General features: G+C 41.4%; 1 protein-coding gene across 1 annotated transcript in view; it reads right to left on the bottom strand.

Moving 5' to 3' along the window:
- The window catches only part of PIK3C2G (phosphatidylinositol-4-phosphate 3-kinase catalytic subunit type 2 gamma), a 188,095-nt gene that overhangs the window by 19,494 nt on the left and 147,573 nt on the right, over positions 1-21,028 (bottom strand). Inside the window, 3 exon segments of the mRNA XM_068191915.1 lie at positions 1,533-1,627; positions 9,249-9,324; positions 18,426-18,534. Of these exon segments, the coding sequence (XP_068048016.1) occupies positions 1,533-1,627; positions 9,249-9,324; positions 18,426-18,534 (280 nt within the window).

Genomic DNA, 21,028 nt, shown 5'->3' on the forward strand with positions numbered 1-21,028 from the left:
TGGTTTAAATTACCTATTTCAAAAACAAAATGCTAACTTCAACTTGTACTGTCCCTTTCCATAATGAAGTGAACTGAACCCTGGGTTTTATGTTTGCACTACGGAGCTATCTATGCTGTAATTTACTTTCATTTAATTAAATGGCTGGAACTTCCTAAGAACACAGTTAGGAACCTACACACTTACAATGATGGAAACAAGGAGAAAGGAAGACTAATTCCAACACCTGCAAATTGTTTGTGTGCATCTCCACATCACCTGCTTGAAGTCTCAAGGATATCATCAGCATGGCAATCACTTAAATATGCCCCTCCCACCAATTAGAACTTTATCAGAAGCTTATTAAAGTCACTCAGATTAAAAAAGCTCAACAGAAAAATTAAAGAGGGTCTTCTGCTACATCCTGAAGGTAAAGTTTGCATAATTTGGACCTGTCAGCAGAGGCTGATCTCACCTGTCAAAGTGGCACATGGGACATAGAAAACAAGTCTCAGGACAGAGATGTATTGAATGTGATAGACCAGAATGGAGATCCTTGAATTGCAAATGAGAAGCCAGAGTGGCCAGCAAAGAACAGTCAGAGCTATGTAAGCCTCATGTGCCTCATACCACTAATTAAACAATCAGCCTCATTTTGTTACTGGCTGGTGCTCACACAAGCCCCTCAGTTGGGCCCCATTTAGGAAAAGGGATTGCTATCCAGTTTGGGATGGAGGTGGCACAGAGTGTGCACTAAGAACCCACAACAGCTCTAATTAGATGCTCTAATCCCCTAGCGAGACAAATAAAGGCTCTCTTGCCACAGCCATTGCTCGAGGCGTGAGCCACGGGAATTCAAGGGCACATCTAGGCAGGGAATTCACTATGGAGCAGCCCACACGCTCCTCCAGTGAGAGATCACACTTCACACACAGCCCCAACTCCATCTCTGAAGCCACCAATTCTCAGCAGCCAATTCCACCTGCCCTGTGCTGCAGGAGCACTGCCAGCTTCCCCTGCCAGCCTGGCTCCAGGAGCTCTCAACATTTACCTCCCAGCCTCCTGACACTGTTACAAAGCTGAGCATCACGCCTCCAAATGACACTGCTCCTTAAAACCCAGCGCTGCTCCCTCTGCTGAGCTCTTCCCTCCTCACAGACAGCTGGGCTGGACTGGAAAGAAATGTCTGGATAATCAATCCACAGTGCCAGGCTGACATGCTGCAAAAAGTCATGCTGCTGCACCATGCCTTCTGTCTGACTGCTATCAAAATGTGTCAGCTGAGAGGGCCAAAACAGAATCAAAACTGGTTTTCTTGGAAAAGGCCTTTACCAGCCGTTAAGGAAACCCAGTTTCTCTATCTGTCTCACACCTGGGACCACATTGAGTGAGCTCAAAGGGAAAAACCAATTGGTAAATCATGACAGAACAGCACTATCATTACTTTGAGCTGAAATTAGGTATCCCAGAAAGGCTGTTTGAAGATTAATGTTTTCACAGTACTCTGCAAATGCAAGGACTTAGGAGTGATGCATTCTGATAAAAATACTCACGAGGTTCCTCATGTGTTTCAGCATTATTGTCAGGCGGGTGTTCTCGTAGGATATGACCAGTTGTACTCCAGGCTTGTGACCAGCTGACTGAGGACCTAAAAAAGGCCAGACAGCTTGATTTTTTAGTTAACAGCTTAGAGGAAGTAGATCTGTAAAATATTGAAGTACACATTAGCTAACATATAAAAACCTGCTGCGTGCTTAAATCAGGGATGAAATTAGAAACCATGGATAAGGAGTGTGATGGAAGAAAGTGGTCTGACATGCAGTGCTCATTTTCTTTCCTGTTTGTTAACTGCCAGTGAGATTTTCTGTTTACTAATTGCCATCAATCTGAAATTCTGTGGGAAATTTATGCTTGAGTGACAAATAATTGGGGTAGTTTTTTTTTGGCAGTCACCGATGACACTGCTCACTATTGTTGCAGTTCTGTCTGGTTAAAAAAAAAAAACACTGTAGTTTTTTTTCCCAGTTCCCAAGAGAAAATAAAAAAAAGAAAAAAGGGAAAAAAGAGCAAGTTTCCTGACCAGTTCCAAACCGAGTTAGAGAAACAACATTATATATAAATTCTCCCTTCCTCATTCTGTACTTTATGTGTTCCAGGCTGGTTTTCATGCAACCCATTGCTTTCATAGATTTTTCTACTAAGATGCACTTTAGGAGTCTGATATAATTCCCACTGAAAAAAAAAAAAAAAGCCATTTTTCATTTTCCAAGCAAGAAGGATCAGTCTCGTAATGTGGAAGAAATGACTAAGCAAATCCTGTTCCATCTTTCTGCTGCAGGCACTGAGCCAGCTGTCTTCACTGCCAAAAAGGTGTGTCCTTGAAGCTGGGTAAGTAATGTGGTTTACCTGCCCTGCAGAGACAAGCAGGGAGGCACAGCAGAGAAAAGATGCCTTTTACCACTGCAAATCAGGTAATGGTGAACACAACCTCTCCTCAATATCTGACCTCCTTATTTTTGCAGTGTTTCACCTGAGCAGGAGCTGGGCTCGAGCCATTTTGCACCACCAAGGACAGCCCAGACACTGCCTGGGTGAAGTTGCCTGGTTTTACTCAGGCAAACAGGGCTACCTTTAATTAAACCAAAGCTGTATTACAACCACTAATTTACCTGACAAAGTAAGAACTCAATCCTGCTAAGCTTACAGCACAACGAGGATGTCTCATGAGCTGGGCTCGGCTCTCCCACCTCCCCTTTGGAGCAGGAGCTGAGCTGGAGACCTCAGACAGAGAAATCCTGCTCTCTTTCCTGCACCTTGGGATCTGCCACTGACACTCCAGCTCTGAGGCCACTGCAGGGTGACATAACAACATGAGACAAGACAATACAGTGGTAATTAATTCTTTAAATAGAAACACACCTCGTGAGGAGCGGAGGCAGTGGGAAAGGATGATGGGAATGTAAGAACAGCCATCACTCGCCGGTCATACACTGCCACAGGAGGCCTTTAGGCAGAACCAGGACTGATCCCCTGGGTAGCAGGAGGGCTCCCTTGTGTCCCTTTCAGCCTCAGCAGAGACCTGGGTGATGCCTCCGGTTTTAGCTTTTGAATTTTCAGATTCTGTGCTGCTTTAGTGTGCAGTTCTGAGCTTCACATTAGGGGATGGTGAGCTCTCTGCACAGAGCAGGGAGACAAAACAATTTCTGCTCCAGCTGGGCACCAAGGACAAATGATCCAAACCTCAGCCCAAGAGCACAAACAACGTGGGCTGGAGAGAGAAAAACAAGCAGGATGGGACTGCATGGGCTAAAGCTGGAATGGGACAATGAACTCCAGTGTGCCAATGGAGCAGAGCTGATCACAGGGAGAGCCCCCGGGAGCGCTCGTGCATTTTGGGACCATTTGGGTTCATCTTGGGTGCAGCCCTGGCTGGGCTCTGGTGCTGCCCAAGGCGGATCCATGGAGTGGATCCTTTTAATAAATCCCTGCTCTACTCTTTAGCTCTGTCCAGCCTCTGCTCTAGGGCAGCCTGCACAGGGCATCATGGGCAGCCCTGTCTCACTCTTGCTCTCTCCTCCCCACACGTGCCCCGGAGCTCTCACAGCCCAGGTGGTGGGAGCCAGGAATCCAACTCCCCCTGCTCAGCCTCTGCTCTGTTTTTCAGGGGGTGTTGTAATGGACAAGCCACGTTGGGTGTATTTTTCCGAAGAAACCAAATGTGTAAGCTCAGGAGGGAACAGAGCCTAAAATAACTGCTCAGCAGACACAATGGCAGTGGAGTCATGTACTGCTGACAGCCAGAGAGCCAGGGTAACTGCCATTTATCCTAAGGAAGGGAACTCAAATGAATTAGAAATAACACAGTGTGTACATGCAACTGCCATAATAGAATTTTACCAACGCTACTGAGTTTATGATGCTTGGAGTGGAATTTCAGAATATTAATCCATCTCTATTTTCTACCCTTTAGAGACTACAAAAATACATTTTTAATCACATCCTAACTAGAGAAGGGCCTGAAACACTCCTGAAAAATTGAAATCTCAGGAAGAAATCACTAAGCTGGGACTTAGAAGACCGAGTAGCAGTTCTTCATTTGTTATTCTCCCTTATGGACCTTGACAAATCACTTGGCAAGACTGTGCCTTATTTCATTTATTGTGTTATGAAAATAGGAACAGGAAGGGACAAGGGATGAAAACTCCATGAACCAGACAATGCTGAGTCTTTTCCAGGTTAAGAAGAAGCCCATAAAATTCAATTCCTCTTTTTTTTTTTCTTTTTCATGCAAAGCCACTTCACCATTTTTTCCCTTAAGCTGTGAGTCCTTTTGCCTTGAATTTGCAAGAGGAGATGTAGAATTCTAGACTATTACACACAGTGAAACACAAGGGCAGCTGTGTTTAACATAAGGGCACGATTCACTTGTGGGGCTCTGTTAATTTTGGGAATTGTAGTGAATCATTACGAGTGGTTTAGCAAGAGCAACAGATTTCAGAGGCTAAATTACATCCTCAGAATTCAGCTGATCACCGTGCCTTCCCTTTCCTACCAGCACTACCGATGCCTTTGTTTTTCATAAATTTTTACAGTGTGGTACTTATCCAATGAAGGAATTTCTCTGTGGGAGTTGGTTTTTATTTTTTCCTTGAAAGTAAGAAATGTAAATAAATTTCTAACAAAAAAAAACCCCCAAAACACTCAAAAAAACCCAAAACCAAACCGAAACAAAACACCCCAAAAAAACCCCCAAAAAATCCCCAGAATAAACCAAAAGGGAAGGGAAAATGCATTTCTAATTGAATATACCAAAGGAAGTGTGAAAAACACACACTACGGGGAAAACTATTGCTAAAATATTTGCTCTTACTATGCGATAAATTGAGTACTAACGGGAAAAAAAAAAGAGTAAAAGGAAGGGAATTAAAAAATAACAGAGCGTGGGAAATCTGATAAACATCGAAGAGACCACTGCTGCTTATATTTCAGAGTAAAACTCAGTTCCTGTTAGCTACACTCAGCTGGTATATTTTTGGTTTTCCCACACTCAGTGCTAGATCACATCCTCTTTGAAGTCCAGGTGATTTTAGCTTCAAATGATAATGGAATACACATAAAATAATTACTTGCAATCTAGCCAGCTTGGGCAGATGGACTTGAGCTCAGCCCTGCATTTTTGGGAAGTGTCATGCTCTACTTGCAGCCCATTTTAGACAAGGACCAAGTGCTGGTCTGTTGCAGGTACAGGACTAAGTTACACTGACTGCAGCTGAAGCAAAAGGTCCCCCCAGGGAGCGACTCTTCACTCTCTGCTGTCGATGCAAAAGCTGTCAAATACCAAATGAGGACCCCGCAGCACTTGGAGTTTTCTCCTTTCTGATTTGTGCCTGTGTAGCCCAGTGTTCCCAGTGGAAGTCAGCCACCAGCCCTAGCACAGAAAATCCCAAACACTGCCAGTTTATAATCTCTTACTGAGGAACATAAACATGAGAAAACTGTGGGTCCTTTTGTCTTTTCAAATGAAGACGTGCTGGCAATTGGCATTCAGATTTCTACTGGAGGTGAAATGATCTTCCCAGTACTCAAGCATGCAGTTCCTTATTTTATCTAGATGGTCTTTTCTGGCATGCTGGAGAACTACCAGCTCCATATCCCACTATTTGCGCGGTGTTTTCCTTAGCAGCAGTTTAAAACAAGCTCTGCATTGCTCTGTGCACAACGTTTGAGGAACAGAAACGGCGAGGATGATGCCACTGACATAATCAAGAGGGAAACTGTAACTTAATAATACATTGCATTTCACATGTGGACCGCAAAGCAACGTGAAGAAACTAATTAAATAAGTGTCAATGCACTGCCATTGGGGAGCTCAGTATTATTCTGCACCCTCAGATTTTTCTTAGACATTTCTTCTTGGATATAATATAATATAATATAATAAATATAATATAATATAATATAATATAATATAATATAATATAATATAATAATATAATATAATATAATATAATATAATATAATATAATATAATATAATATAATATAATATAATATAATATATATAATAAATATAATATAATATAATATAATATAATATAATATAATATAATATAATATAATAATATAATATCTATATGTATTATATAATATATATTATATATAAAATAAATATTATATAATATATAATATATTATTAAATAATACAATATATAATAATATATATTATATATTATATATATAATATTTATATATAAATACATATATTATAATATAATATTATATTATAATATATGAATTATTATATTATATTATATTATATTATATTATATTATTATATTAAACATGCCAGAACTGGGGCTGGGCTGTACAGTGTTATAGCCCACAGCAGAACCAAAACTATCTGAATGATTAATATTTTCAGGAGATACAAGCTCAAGAGAAGAAAACCAAACAAGTTTGATATTCAAATGTGTTTGATAGACTTTTCTTTCTTCCTTCCTTTTTTTTAAAGGGCTTTTATAAAAATCTGATTGTGAAATCATTTTTGATATCTGCTCTTACTGCCTTGTAGTGAGCTGGGTATACTGAAATGCTGACATTGTTCAGGATAATTCAGAATTCATCCCACCGGGAATACTGATTCAGTATTCATGTCAAGTAAATTTAACACTGATTTCTAATCTCTCTATTGCTGGGAGCAGAGTACAAATTCATAAATTTTAATTTTTATTTTACTTTAGTAAGTGTAATTACCTACAACATTTATAAATTATAGCAGTGTAAAAGAAAGATGTTAGTATGATCAAAATTCATAACTTGATCCTATTGGGCATTAATCTTATTTCCTATTGATCCTAACCAAGAGAGAGACGATTTCTTTTGCTTGAGAGAGAAGCTACCAGACCCATGGAAAGCTACAGCCCATATTAAACTTGAGTTATTTTTCAAAAGAGACAAATATTAAGACCCCTATAACCACAGAAAGCAATGAAATTTGTGGGGGAAAAAAATTCTACCTTTTATTCATGGCAACCACCTCTTTCCTCAGTGAATTTAATTCCTCCCCAGACTGACTGTGGCATTACTCCAGAGTCTACCTCCTAATCAAGAGCGTTTCTGGGCACCCTCAGCCAGCAAGAACCTCTGGGGCCACTTTGCTCCTCCCAGCAACTCCTTGTTTGCTACCTGGCACCTTGGCATGACCAGACACCTCCTCCTGCCTTAGCTGGACTTGTGTCTCCTCTGGATGCCACCAGTGTGCAGAATGCCATGGAACAAAGGTTTCTGTGAGCTCTCTGGGGCGTGGCCGCAGCCTGGCTCCAAGGACGAGGTGAAGAATAGAAGAAAGATAAAAATAGAAATAGATGTGGTTCAACAGATTTCTCAGGTGGGCAATCAGCACATGCATGGCAGGTTCCACAGCTCACCACAAATGGTGCAGCACCCAGAGCAACCCAGGCCATGGTTCTTTTTTCCCTGTTTTTACCAGGTCTAAACTCATTGTTTGGACCTCATGTGCTGCTGCTGGTTTATCAGTAAATGATAGTGATCAATTTTCTAGGCTAAAGAGAGCTGCTTTTGTTTGTGGTTTGGGTTTGTTGCTTTCCCCGGTGTTAAACAAAGGTTTTGCCCGAAGTGAAGCATCCAAACTTTAAAAGGCAGAGTTCTTGAATAGGAAAAAATCCAATCCCCCTGTAACCTCACTGCTGAAGGTCAGAGACACACTCATCTTCCCCAACCCTGTTGTGAGCCTCACCACCAGTACCTACAAAGTGAGGAACAGACTGGGTAACCTGGCACACAGCTTTCATCAAACACCCACTAAACACATTCTTGCCTCGGCTTCTTCATTCTTTCCCTTGATTTTGCTGCCACTGACGACAAAAATAGGTGGCTCATCCTTCAGACTACACTGACTCAAGACACTGCTATAGGAATTATGATGTTGCAAGTTACTTCTCAATTTTATTATGGATTCAGTTCGTGATTTTGCATAAAACTTCTACACCCAGATTCTCTGTAATAATTAGGCAGCTGAATATTAGTGTCATATCAAAATTATTCTGAGGCTTTGACTGCCTTGTGCCTCTGCTCACTCTGACATCAGTATCTTTGCTGAAACTCACCTAGAGAGAGGGGTGGAGCCCATGGACCCAGATTACACGTTCCTAGCACCTAGGACATCTTTGCATTACCTCTTTGATCCTTTGTAAAAGTTAGAGCAACCATTAGTAATTTTCAATAGTCATAATGGGTTTAATCTGATAATGGCATGCCCTAATCAAATAAACTCCTCACAGGGGGAATCTTCCAAAGGCTGAGAAGCCAGAATGGGATTTATTTTGTTCTGAGGGATAAAAAAAAACTGGTCCCAGCAAAAGAGATAATGAAACCTCTGTCTGCAGAAAGATTAAATTAACTTAATGGACATGCAAACTAAATGTGCAGAGATACAATCCTTTCTGAAATGTGGAAAACTGATGATCTTGGAAACTGTCCTATCACTTGGAGCACATAACAACCAGCTGAATTGTTGTGGTGCAGAGTGCAGCTGCAGACTCTTTATGAGGTTTTATTTTGCCCAAAAACTGAGTACAGAAGATTATTATCAGTGCAGAACTAAGGCAGTGGAAGACAATAAACATTCAGAGTTTACTTTTTATGGTTTATGCTTTGGCTCTTAATGCTGTAATGTCAGAAATTAGATTAAATTAGGTGCTGGACAGAAGAGGAAAATGGGTTAAGTATTTAGATAGGCTAAGGGGACAGTGCAGCATCTCATTTAGCCAGAAGTGAATTACCACAGTCATTAATAATGTATGCCTAAGCATTAACATAATGTTCTGTTATTTACTTGCTCCTCTCATTGTGAAAATTACTTTAGAAGTCACCCCTGATTTTCTCCGCTTGTGCAAGCACACATTGTGCTTTGTCATGACTCACATCCTTTCCTCCAAAATCTTTAGAATATTTTGTTTTGTAAAGCAAGAAACTTGCCACAGTTTGTGTAAATGAACTTTTGCTTTGCATATAAGCATGTTTAGTCAAAAAGAAACTACGCAAGGCTGAAAGGAAAATTAGAAGAAGAAAGAAATCTACAGGTGGAGTTAGCAACACATTTTCAAAACCTTGAGAAATCAGGACTTATTTGTTGGTGTCCTTATATCCTAAAAAATCCCAAACCATCTAAGAACTTTAGACTCACCTTTGCATAAAACCATCAAGGATTATAATTTCTTAGAAAAGAAATAAGATTGGTAATCCACATACCTAAGGTCAGAGATGATGAATGTTCTGCCAAGCTATTTTTGGACCAGTTGAGGAAGAAGCTGAGTACAAGCTCATTCTGAAAGAGAATACAAACACTGTAGGTAATATCATATGTTTCACTCTGTTCCTCGTATAATTCTCCCCCAAGAAGTTTGTTGGTAATTTTTAATGCACATATTAGTCAGCAATAAAAGGGAGCTTCTCCCTTTCCATCATGAGCTAGGAGCCCAGGGAGTGACTTCAGCTCAGGCACTGGGAGGATGATGATGGTGTCCTTTAGCACTCTCAGGGATGCTGCATTGGTGCCTACCTGGCCCCCTTCTGTCAACACACTTCAGACAGCAGCAAGCTGCAGGGGCCACAGATTTGTGCCCGTGCTCCATCTCCAGGAGCTCCAGATTTGTATTAGCAACTGCAAGTGCTGTGACAGAGCAGCCCATCCGTGAAACAAAGGCAGGAGACCATCTCTGCTCTGAGCTGGGTAGTCAGCAGGAAACTTGCCCTTGGCACGGGACTGACCCCAAGTACCTGACCTCGTGTGTGCCTCCCTGAGGCTCAGATATTGTGCAAACTCCCCTCCCACAGCAGCTTAATGGACACTCAGGCTGAAAAGCTCCATACACAGTTAAATCCTACCAGAAACCCACAGGGAGTGAAAGGCATGGTCATATTTCACCATCCTGTTTAAAAGACTAATCCACCTCATGTACTGCTATAACTTTTATTTTTATGTACTGACCTGTGCTGCTCTAGTGAACATCTATAACAGGTAGTTACATCCAGCTGGAGAGAATTAAAACAATAAACCAAATCCCCAGATTTCAGTATTTTGCAAGGTAATAAAAACGTGAATTCTTAAATGGACTCATGACTCTGAATCAAAGCTGGACAGTAATTGCATTTTATTAGCTTTTCATAAAGCCATATTTCAGAACGGCCATTCTTTAAGAGGGTTAGAATTGTTACATTCATGCTGATGTTACATGGACTGACACTGTAATGAATGGGTAGGACAAGAGACTTTTCAGATTCCAGCATTAAAATGTCACCATTGTTTTTTTCCAGTCAGTGGAAAATAATGTGTCTCTTATCGGCAAGATGTACTTCATGTAGCATTAGTGTTGTTTCAATTTGACAAGATGTAGCATAATTTGTGCAAGGAAAAAAGAAAAGGACAAAAGCAGCGAGTGAGGAGTTAACATGTGGTTACAGCAGACAGAGGAACAGATGTGTATCTTCAATGGAGAGATAAGATTTAGAAATCTGGATTTATTTTCACAGTTGCCTTTCATTTTTCACTCTACTGTTTGGAGTTTTTCCTCCCACACTGATATTTTCTTTAAAACAAAAATCAGGGAAAAAAAAAGAGAAGAAAAGAAAGAAAAACCAACATAATTGTTTCCCTTGAATTGAATGACAGATCCTTAAGTTATTAGCAGTGGGCTGCCAATACACTTGTCTGTACTGAGCACGAGTAATTATTCTCTCAGCTGATGAAGACAGCCTACAGGGGAAAGCCCATACACCTGCCACAGCTTCCAGCAGCTTTAAACAGCAGAGTTATTCCCTAGGGGACCTTCACTCTCTCTTTCAGCACAAGTCCCAAGTGTAGGAAATCTCCAGGGTTGAGAGTATATTTTTGGCAGCCCAGTCTTTGTTTGACAGCATGAAAATAAGCAGAGAAACTCAAGTGGCCCTATGACTTCAAAGATCTTGAGAGAAGTAGGCAGGAGGTGGAAATAAAGATACACAAACTGACTTGAAAGAGAAATAAAAAAATCCACACTGAGCAGCATGGCATTCTTTCTGCTTCGTCTCCACCTACTCTTTCTGCAATAAATGGAAATACAAGACAAGTAATACAAACCAAGAGGTTTGTAAATAGGAGGTGCAGCGATTGTTTCAGGCAATAATTCCAAAATCTCACTCCAAAGGAGAGAAGGCTAAAAAAAAAAAAAAAAGGGCATTTGGTTTAAGTATAGGAGTGGAAACATGCAGAGCTGAAAACAGGCATGGGCAGGACAGGCATGGACCTGCTGGTGCCACAGCTGATGGCAATGCTTTCTTGGCCCCTGGGCCCATCACACTCACCTGAAGCCTGAGGGGAAGCAGCAAGGCTGATGCTGGCAGGAGGAAAACATAAACTGAATGGAACAGATCATGTGGCAGGAGCAGATGCAGCAGGTTGTCCAGGGCAAAGTGCTTCAGAAGCAGAGGGGGGTGTCTCCGTGTCTCCTGGCTGTTTGTGCAGATAAGCATTCTGCACACTGTTATTTAAAAGACAGCACTTTGCCCTGACCTGTGCTAATCTGCCTGCTGCAGGACTCCACCACTTAGACTCCACCAGAAAATGTGTAAGTAAAATGCTGTTTTGGGTTGGAAATGGGGGGTGTATTCCCCATCTGATGGGGCAGTTCTCTTCTGTTCACTGGGCAGTTTTCTTTATCTCTTCCACAGCCAATCCTCCCTCCAGGAGATCTCTGCTGTTCATGGCCAGTGAGTGTCCCTGCATGGCTGAGAAAATTCCATCATCCCATGGGGAGATGCTCCGCCCAGGGGAGGAGCCAAGCATTCCTACCTGGATACAATCTGACCTTTGGGACACCACAGCAGCCTTTGCCCACTGCATTCCCAGAGGAGCAGCTTTCTTCTCCACTGCATTCCCAGAGGACGACCAGGCCCATCTCCACCAGCACTGGATCTTTAGAGGAAAACTCCAGCCTTGTCCAGGATCCCTGCTCCAGCAGAAGCACAGCTGGCACTGCAGGAGGGCTGAGCCACCATGGGATGGGACTGCTGCCACCTCCCTGACCCACAGGCTGCCAGGGCCTGCTCTGACTCTGGCAGTGTTGCTATGTATTACTGCATTGTTTATTTTATTTTAATTTTCTTCCCAAATAAAGAACTGTTATTCCTATTCCCATATCTTTGCTGGAAAGCCCCTTTAATTTCAAAATTATAACAATTTGGAGGGAGAGGGTTTACATTTTCCATTTCAGGAGAGGCTCCTGTTCCTTAGCAGACACCTGTCCTTTCAAACCAAGACAAATCTGTAAGTGACTTATTAAGTACCCCCTTTTCCAGCAGAACTCCAAAAACCACACTGAACTTTCAGGTGATTCCTGAATCGTTGAGACCTCCATCAGCTGGACCCCAGTTAATGTGACTGGAGCACAGAATTAAGCCTGCACCCAAGCACACTGCTAAACAAAACCAGATCTATCAGAGCTCTGAACATATGTGTGAACTGTTTGAAGGTGCAGAAAGTGCATTTCTAACCCAGCAGTTTTTGTTACACAGAAATCACTCTGGGTGAGAATCTCAGAGACCCCGTGATGGTCTTGGCAGAAAGGAGGGCACTGAGGATGACCAAAGCACTCCCTCACCCTTTCCTCCCTTGGAATCCTTACCTTTAAATCAGCAAATGGAAATTCCCTAAAATATTGCACACTTAGGAACTCCTCCTGCCATTTGTCTAACCATTCTTACCTAATAAGACAATAATCTTCAAGAGGTGATTCTGATATTTTTGCAGGTCACTCAGCACATTATTCCAAACAGGAGCAGACTGGTCTCTGTGGTCAGTCTGGCTGGAACTCACAGACCTTTTTTCAGCCATTTAACTCAAAACGCACAAACTCCACCTTTACTTGCACTAGGATACAACTGAAATAAAATATTTCAGTGGCCCTGGGGGGATGGCACAGCCCTGCATGACTGCAGCATGGTAGAATTTGTCTGCTGCTCTCCATCAGAGACTAACCAGAAAAGCAGTGTGCAGTTTGTGAAACACAGCCAGGTTCCAAGCCAGATTTAATTTCAATAGAAAGAAAAGCAGCCTCCCCTCTGCTTCCATCTTTCTTTTCAGCTGTGCTAGAGTAGAATTGGGGTCAGAGAACACCCATGCTCCTATTATACTTTCACAGGATGGAGAATCAGCAGGAAAGAAAGCAACCAGAAAAGGCGGACCCTGGTGCAGCTGTTATAACTTCAGGAAAGGACAGGGGAAGAGAGAGGACTTTGAACCCTCCCCATTTTGGCTCTGCTGGATGCCTTGCCACAGGAACACAGGAGTGGTGGGAGTTCAAGGGACCCTCATGCCCAAAAAGCACTTTGTTCCCCCACTTTATGTACCCTCATACAGGCATGTGGGAGCTTTTCCCTCATCTCTGCAAATTCCAAGGAGCACCAATGAGTAAAATAGAAATGAAATATGGGAAGCTCTTATCAAATTGATTACTTTTACAGTGTAAAACATTAGTCACCCTAGAACAATGCTGTGGTCCAGGTTTTTACTGTGTACTTGAAAATGAGTGAACATAATTTACAATCATTTCCATTTACATCCTCTTTAAAGTACTTTTACAAGGCCTATAAGTCACTATAAAGCTGTTTATAGAACCTATCCACATCTGAAACACCATCACTGTTTGCTTACCTGCCTGCACAAGGTTTATCTTCACCTCCTCAGTTAGTTTGGATACTTAGAAAATCTTTATACACTCAAACTCCAAAATATTTTTTTTTTTTTTATTTTTTTACTGACTAACCTACTGTGCACCTGCACTTACTACCATGTTTGACACTGGGGCCAAAACCAGACTTAATTAATGCAGACTTACTTTGATTTTGTGTCCCCAGGCAGTGCACAACTCTCCTATGATACAGCCATAAAACGAGGAGCCACCAGGGCAGCCCTAATTTATGTGATGAGATTTGGGCTTCAATCACCATCCAACCCATCACTCAGCTGGAGATGAATGAAACAGAGAAAAATGCAGCAGTGGGCAGCAGCTGTCTTTTGTCACAGACTCACTTTATGCTTTCAGAACACATATTTTTGTCCTCTTCCATGTCACCAACTCTCAGTTCAACATTTCTTGGTGCTTGACCTCTTATTATGCAGTTTCTTATTGGTGATATCACTTGGTTGTTTTACCATTTAATGGAGCAAAACTCAAAGATTCTGAAGATTGTTGAGAATTTTGCCCTGCAGATCTAAAAAACTCAAGTATTTCAGTGTATGCAGATGATGAGTCAGTCAGCAGTGGTGCAGCTGGCCCAAAACTAAATATTATTTTGTTGTGATCAGAAATACTGACACTGGTCTGGGACAAGTAGAAGGAAATAAAAAAAAAAAAAAATAAAAAGGTGCTGAAACCTGTTTTTCATCATGTCCTAATTGACTTGGTCTGACAATGAAGGTGCATCAACTTCTGCATGTTAGTGATTGATGTAATGAATACAGTTTGTTCATGAACACAGTCTGGTGAAGGAGTTATTTATAACAGTGCTAGCCTGAATTTAAAAAGGACTCCTATTCTAGGCAATTCTTCAATAAAATCAACTAAGTGAGGCTTATGCTTAAGGTAAACCACAGACTTAAAAAAATTCCCTGAATAGGGATGGACATGAGCACATTTAAGCATTTAAACTGGTCCAAGAGCAAATATTTCCATCAATGATGGAAATATTCCATACAAATATTTCCATGATGTTTCTGCATTTACTGGATCTGGCACTAAAATTCAGAGACAGAGGAAGAAAGAGTTTCTGTTCATTAAAGAAGGGTTTGAAGAAATGCTTAATTCCGTTTGAGCTCCACTGCAAATAAGAAGGCAGCTGTTTTCCACCTCTCCTCCTTCATTCCAGCCATTTAGCAGAAAAGGTCAGTGACATTCTGACTTACTCTCAATTATAATAAAATTTTCATAATCAGAACTTAGTCTGGACTAAAAAGCTTGCACTTAAGGCATGGCTGAGGAAGGAATTCGGATGTAATCTGATTCTTTCTTCATTTCTAGGATTTATAATTACTTGATTGGTAGAACCAAACGTATCCAGTCCTGTGTGGACGGGACTAAATTCTTCAGAGCAGAAGATGGTGCCTAGTCATTTAGGCTAATGTGTTTACAGAGATTACAAGTGTTACAAGGGTATTTTATAATGAAATAAAAGCTCTTCTCCCTATCTCAGACAATATTCCAGCCTACTCTACAGCTACAATAAATTACATCTACAATTCAGAATAAAGAAATGACTGTAGCAAGAAAGTAAAAGGAATCTTGTTCTACAGGCAACTGATCTTCCTAGATTTCTTCACAAATTTATGAGTTAATTATTTATTCCTACATTCATAGGAATAAATTCCTATTTCATAGGAATGAGTTTGATAATGCTTGAGAACTGACAACTCACTAAATGGTTTCAGCCAGGCTCCTTAACATTTTGCGAAAAAGGACTAATTTGACTGGCATAGGCACAGAAAGGGATAAAATAATTGTATTTATTTTTATCAAGAAAACCTCCAGGCTTGGCTTTATGCTCAGACTAAAGCCAAGATAACACCTTGATATTTTTAAAAGAATCATACCAAAGTGAAAAGTAAAAGAGAAGGGAATGCAAAGGAAATTACCCACCAACTGTTCTCCTTGTTCTAAGTGGGTCAGAACACGTCAGTATTTTCTAAATTTCTCCCACCTCCCAGCAGGAGAAGCATATTGAGGTAAAAATAACGATTCAATGTTTATGGAGTATCAATAACTTTAAAGGTTAACATCCAGAATTGCAGGTTAGCTGCATGGGGGTAAGCAAGATGATTTCCCACATTCAGCAGCATTTTAGGATGGAAACAATCTGCTCATTCCTCTGCTTGTTGTCCCTTGCCCTCCAAGACCAGCACGCCAAGAAGCAGCACAGCCCTCACAGGTACAAAATTGCTTTCTTCTCCTCGTGGTTCAGCCCTCCAGGCTGTACCAGCCTGGAAAATTCTTCACTTTCAACAGGTCCTAAAGGTTTCATTTTAAAAGCAGAATCAATACATGGTGATAGTCCTAAATAGATATATAAATAAATCTTATTCTTGATTAATATAATGCATTACTAAGAAGCTTTGTGTTTGTGATGCATGTTTTTCTCAGGAAACCTTGTGTTAATTAATGTCATCACTGGGTGAGGTGCTCAAATGAGCTACAGCACAGCTTCCAAAAAAAGTTTAAAGTTCTGGATCTAACTAATTAAAACATCTACTTACAAGCAATGCAGCCAAGTTTTTCATAATGACACACTTTGGATGATGACACTGACCTCCCAAAAAGCTTTTCCTTCAAACCAATCTTATTTTGTGGCTCAGAACCACAGCAGTGCCTGTCCCCGAGCACACCTGCCCAGAGTTATCTCCAAACACCTCCGTCGTCCTGCGTTCCAGTGCTGGGAGGATGTCCCCAGCGCCAGGGCTGTGTGCTGCAGGCCCATAAAGGGAGGAGGAAGGACACAGGGAAGGACACTGGGATTTACTGAGGAGGAGGCCAGGCAGCCTGCTCTGCCTGAGCAGCACCCCATGGAGCAGGAGGCACAACAGAGCTTCTGTGCACTGTTGCCTTGATTTTTTAAGATTTTCTAAAGCCTTCTGAGTTTACGTTCTTGTAGCAAACTTTCTCACACGCTTTCTGTAAATAACTTATTGTTTTGCATTCCTTCATAGAGGCAGAGAAATTTGATGGACTGGTAGTTCGTCCAGTGTCATTGGAGAGGTGGCACTTTCACCCTTCAATCCACTGTCACCTTTGGAAAACTATAAATGCTGGAGTCAGAAAATAAACTCACCTTTTTTACCTTCACAATAGCAGCAGCATGCGTCGTGTTTTCCTGTGTCCTGTAGTGACAGTGCACCACTGGGAAATGTTTTTATGACTATCCCAGGGCTTTCAGCAGCCTAATTTTTCAGCTGTAGATTAGGCTTCTGCACAGCAGTGCTTGGCTCAAATTGAAAATCCCTGTACCTTCCAGCAGTCCAGAGCACAGCAGAAGATACTGAGCTCTTCATTTCTAGGTCACAGGCTTAGATCAGCTTTTCCTCAGCTGTGACCGAAGGGCGCTGATATGAAATCAACCCACGGCCCCAGTGCGAGGGTCAGAAAGGAACCACAGAATCCTCAGGTCTGGAAGGCACCTCTGGAGATCACCCAGTCCAGCCCTGCTGCCACAGCAGGGTCACCCAGAACTGGTGACGGAGGATCACCTCCAGGTGGGTTTGGAATGTCTCCAGGGAGACCAACCCCATGGCCTCCTGCGCAGCTGTTCCAGGGCTCCTTCTTTAAGCCCTTCCTCACGTTGAGGTGAAACTTCTTGGTTTTACTTGCACAACAATCACCCAAACTTGAGCAGATTATTTGGCAGTGTCAGTCAAAGGAGCCAAGCACCCAAGGCAGCTGTTCTTACCAAATAACGTGTAACTCAGTGAGACACAAAGATTTTTATCCTCTTTGGAAATCATCTCAATTTCAACTCAGGGCTCAGAATCCATATTCATATTAATAAGAGAACTTCTGTTTGTTTTGCATATGGACAATTTCCTCTTTAATCTCCATTACAATGTCACAGCTGGGAAAGTTATATAGTTAGGCAGCAAACTTTTTTTTTTTTTCCCCCCTGCAAGATGTTAGAGATTTTGGAGATCAAACATCCTGTCATACACTCTTTCAGCTGTCCCTACTATGAAACCCAAGCAGCCCCAGTTTGTGCTGTGGCCCTGAGGTGCACAAGGCTTTGTGCTGGCCCAGACAATGAAAAGTCAATATTTGTTACCATTCTGGCTCTCCATTTTCAAGCAGGAGGAGAGCCTCAAACCTCAGAAAACAATAATGAATAAAAAATGAGAAAACACCAATTTTAATGGACACAATGCATCATTCTGATGTTATTGAAATGTTTTGGGTTAGGTCTTATGCTTGCAAAACTCTCTTCTACCTGTTAAATGCATTTTGAAAAGAGTATTTCTGGGCTGAAAAAATGGAACTTTTCATTTAACAACTGTCAAAATCAGACTTTTCAATATTTCAAAGCTTACTTCTTTTTTTAGACGTTACATTCCTCAGAACCTACTTCTTACTGTCAAAAATTCAGTGAATCACTACTTTTCGATGGCAGCAAAGGAGAAAAAGTTTTTTTCTGAAAAATGCCCTGCCAGATCTAATAAACTATTTCTCAGTCATACTTGTCTTTGTCTTAAGTTTTGATGAATGCTGCAATGGTTCCATCCCAAAACACATCATTAGAAGATGTGTCACTTATGTATTTTTCTTTTTTCCAAAACAGGCAATGGAAGATTTCCTGAATCTTTTGGTAAAATGCTATTAGAAATCATGTGCAAATAAAAGAAATACTGGAAATGCTCACATTAGCCAGTTTCCTGGAGCCACTTAAGAGCTGCTTCAGATACAGGTTCAAATCCTTCACTCTCTTATGTTCAAGATCCGTAAAAGGTAAATGCCATGAGTGGGGAAACCTGCAAAAGAAGAATGTTCATAAGCAGAACTCTTGCGCTGTATTTACTGAAAATATTTCCAGCTGCACTTAGCAGAAGAAAGCCAACACTTCCTAAGAGGTTTTGCAGGTAAGGGAAGGAATGCTTACAGGGTAAGCTTACAGGTCACATTACACTCACTTTCTTCTAATAATTTGCTGGTAAATTGTCTCATACTGAAGCACTTTTTCTCTCTAAATAATTAATTTAAAAGTAAGTAAATGAATAAACAAATCCTAAAAGACATTTCTTTGCATTTTATGGTCTCTAAATAGATTTAAATCGCTGGCCCTTTATGATCCCAGGAAAACATTGCCTTTTTGCACAACACATCTCTGATCTCAGCCCAGGGTTGACATATCCTTACCACAGAACATTGAGCACCAAAGCCTTACAGCAACAATGTGACATTTGATGAATATATCATTGCTTGCATTTTTACCTCAGCTATTTAGAGTGTAGATAAGGTTTTCAGAGTAGGCCCCTCATCACATATCTAATTCCAGGTACTAGCATAATAAAATAATATATGAAAACAAATGATCATTGCACTAACAAAATCAATTCCAGCAAAAGCAATAACAAAAAAAAATAGCAAAACTAATATTCTTGTAGAATTTTTACTAAGATGAATTTAATTTTGGGTTAATAAATAAATTACACATGCATAGAATGGCCTTGTGTCAATTTTCAAGTATTTTGGTGGTTGAAAATGTCAAAACCTCCCATTTTTTTACTTGAAACCTCTTTACATTTTAGAGACAATGCATATTGGATCAGTCAAAAGGTTAGAGTTTTAACAACACACATAATCAATTTAAATTAACCTTGCCCTGACAAAGGGTATTTATCTCCCAGGCTGAAGGAGCATTAGAAAAGCTATCTGTGTTAAATTGCACATAATGGGTTTTGTGATACAGGTTGCTAATAGCAGGATTCATAATTAAAATTACGCTTTATGTCCTCTAATGTATGAGACAGAGAAAGGTAGAAGTTTTCATCTGGTTGCATTTCATGTCCCACCACCACCACCACTGTAAATAGTCAAGTGTGTTTTGTTTTCTGCTGATGCCTTGAGCAGGCTGCCCTAGAACAGAGGCTGGACACAGCTAAAGAGTAGAGCAGGGATTTGTTAAAAGGATCTCCTCCATGGATCCACCCTGGGCAGCACCAGAGCCCAGCCAGGGCTGCACCCAAGATGAACCCAAATGGTCCCAAAATGCACGAGCGCTCCCGGGGGCTCTCACTGTGATCAGCTCTGCTCCATTGGCACATTGCAGTTCATTGTCCAGTTCCAGCTTTAGCCCATGCAGTCCCATCCTGCTTGTTTTTCTCTCTCCAGCCCACGTTGTTTGTGCTCTTGGGCCTGAGATTTGGATCATTTGTCCTTGGTGCCCAGCTGGAGCAGGAATTGTTTTGTCTCCCTGCTCTGTGCAGAGAGCTCACCATCCCCTAATATAAAGCCCAGACCCACACACTGAAGCAGCACAGAATGTGAGAAATAAAAAAGCTAAAACCTGAGGCATCACTGCTATGAGGTTTTTTTATCCAATAGATCTCACCAGGTATCTGAAGGGTTCAGACAAAGATCTGTCTAGTTTGTGACACACTTGGCCAGCCTTTAGGAAGGCAGCTGCAAAATCCTGTGGGGAAAAACCCAGAGCTGGTGTGACTTGGTCTGGGATTAAACCAGCGGGGGAGCAGGATGACATCAGCATGCTGCATGTATGGATGAACTTCTGATGGTGCCTGCCCATGGCACTGGAGGATCAGGGCTCGGTTAGGGGCTGCACAGATGGATAGGAAGAGGTGACTCTTCCCCCACAAAACCATAGTGGCAGGACACACAATGAAGAGGGGAAAGTGACACGACCCTGGCTCGTGACACGACGCTGTTTCATGACACATGTGAACAGCACAGATAAAAATAGAGCCCAGGTCATCTGGAACACAGAGGCTTCTTTCAAGGGGTGGGAGAGGAGAACAGTTTGGAAGCAGCTTAAAATGAATTAGTCTGTGTAACACAAAGAGAGGGCTCTGGCTGGAAAGTGCAGGCTCTCAGAAGATGCATCCAGATCACAGGGGCCAAACAGAGGACAGAGAAACTGCAGATTGATAGCCCCAGTGACTGCTGGAGTGAAGGACAATGTGAACCTTGCGGTGGCACTGAACCCTTCTTTTAAAGCCCTTCTTGCTTTTGATGGAGCCTGGCTGTGCTGTAAGTGGCCTTGCCCTTGTGTTAGAAAAGGTGAACTTTCCAACCTGATACTTGGCATCTACTTGAAATGGATCAGAAAAATATAAACTTGCACCATGAGCAAATGTCCTTCACAGAACATTGCGTTTCCTACTTGTCTGAACATTATTCTGTGTATAAGTCGTGTCACCTACACATTTTGTTGGGTGAAAAGATTTTTGGCACTTTATAAAACAATAATTAAACACAATTAATACCCTCTCAAAAATCAAAAGAGAA

This window comes from Anomalospiza imberbis, chromosome 5 (assembly GCF_031753505.1).
Source record: "Anomalospiza imberbis isolate Cuckoo-Finch-1a 21T00152 chromosome 5, ASM3175350v1, whole genome shotgun sequence".
Taxonomy (NCBI): domain Eukaryota; kingdom Metazoa; phylum Chordata; class Aves; order Passeriformes; family Viduidae; genus Anomalospiza; species Anomalospiza imberbis.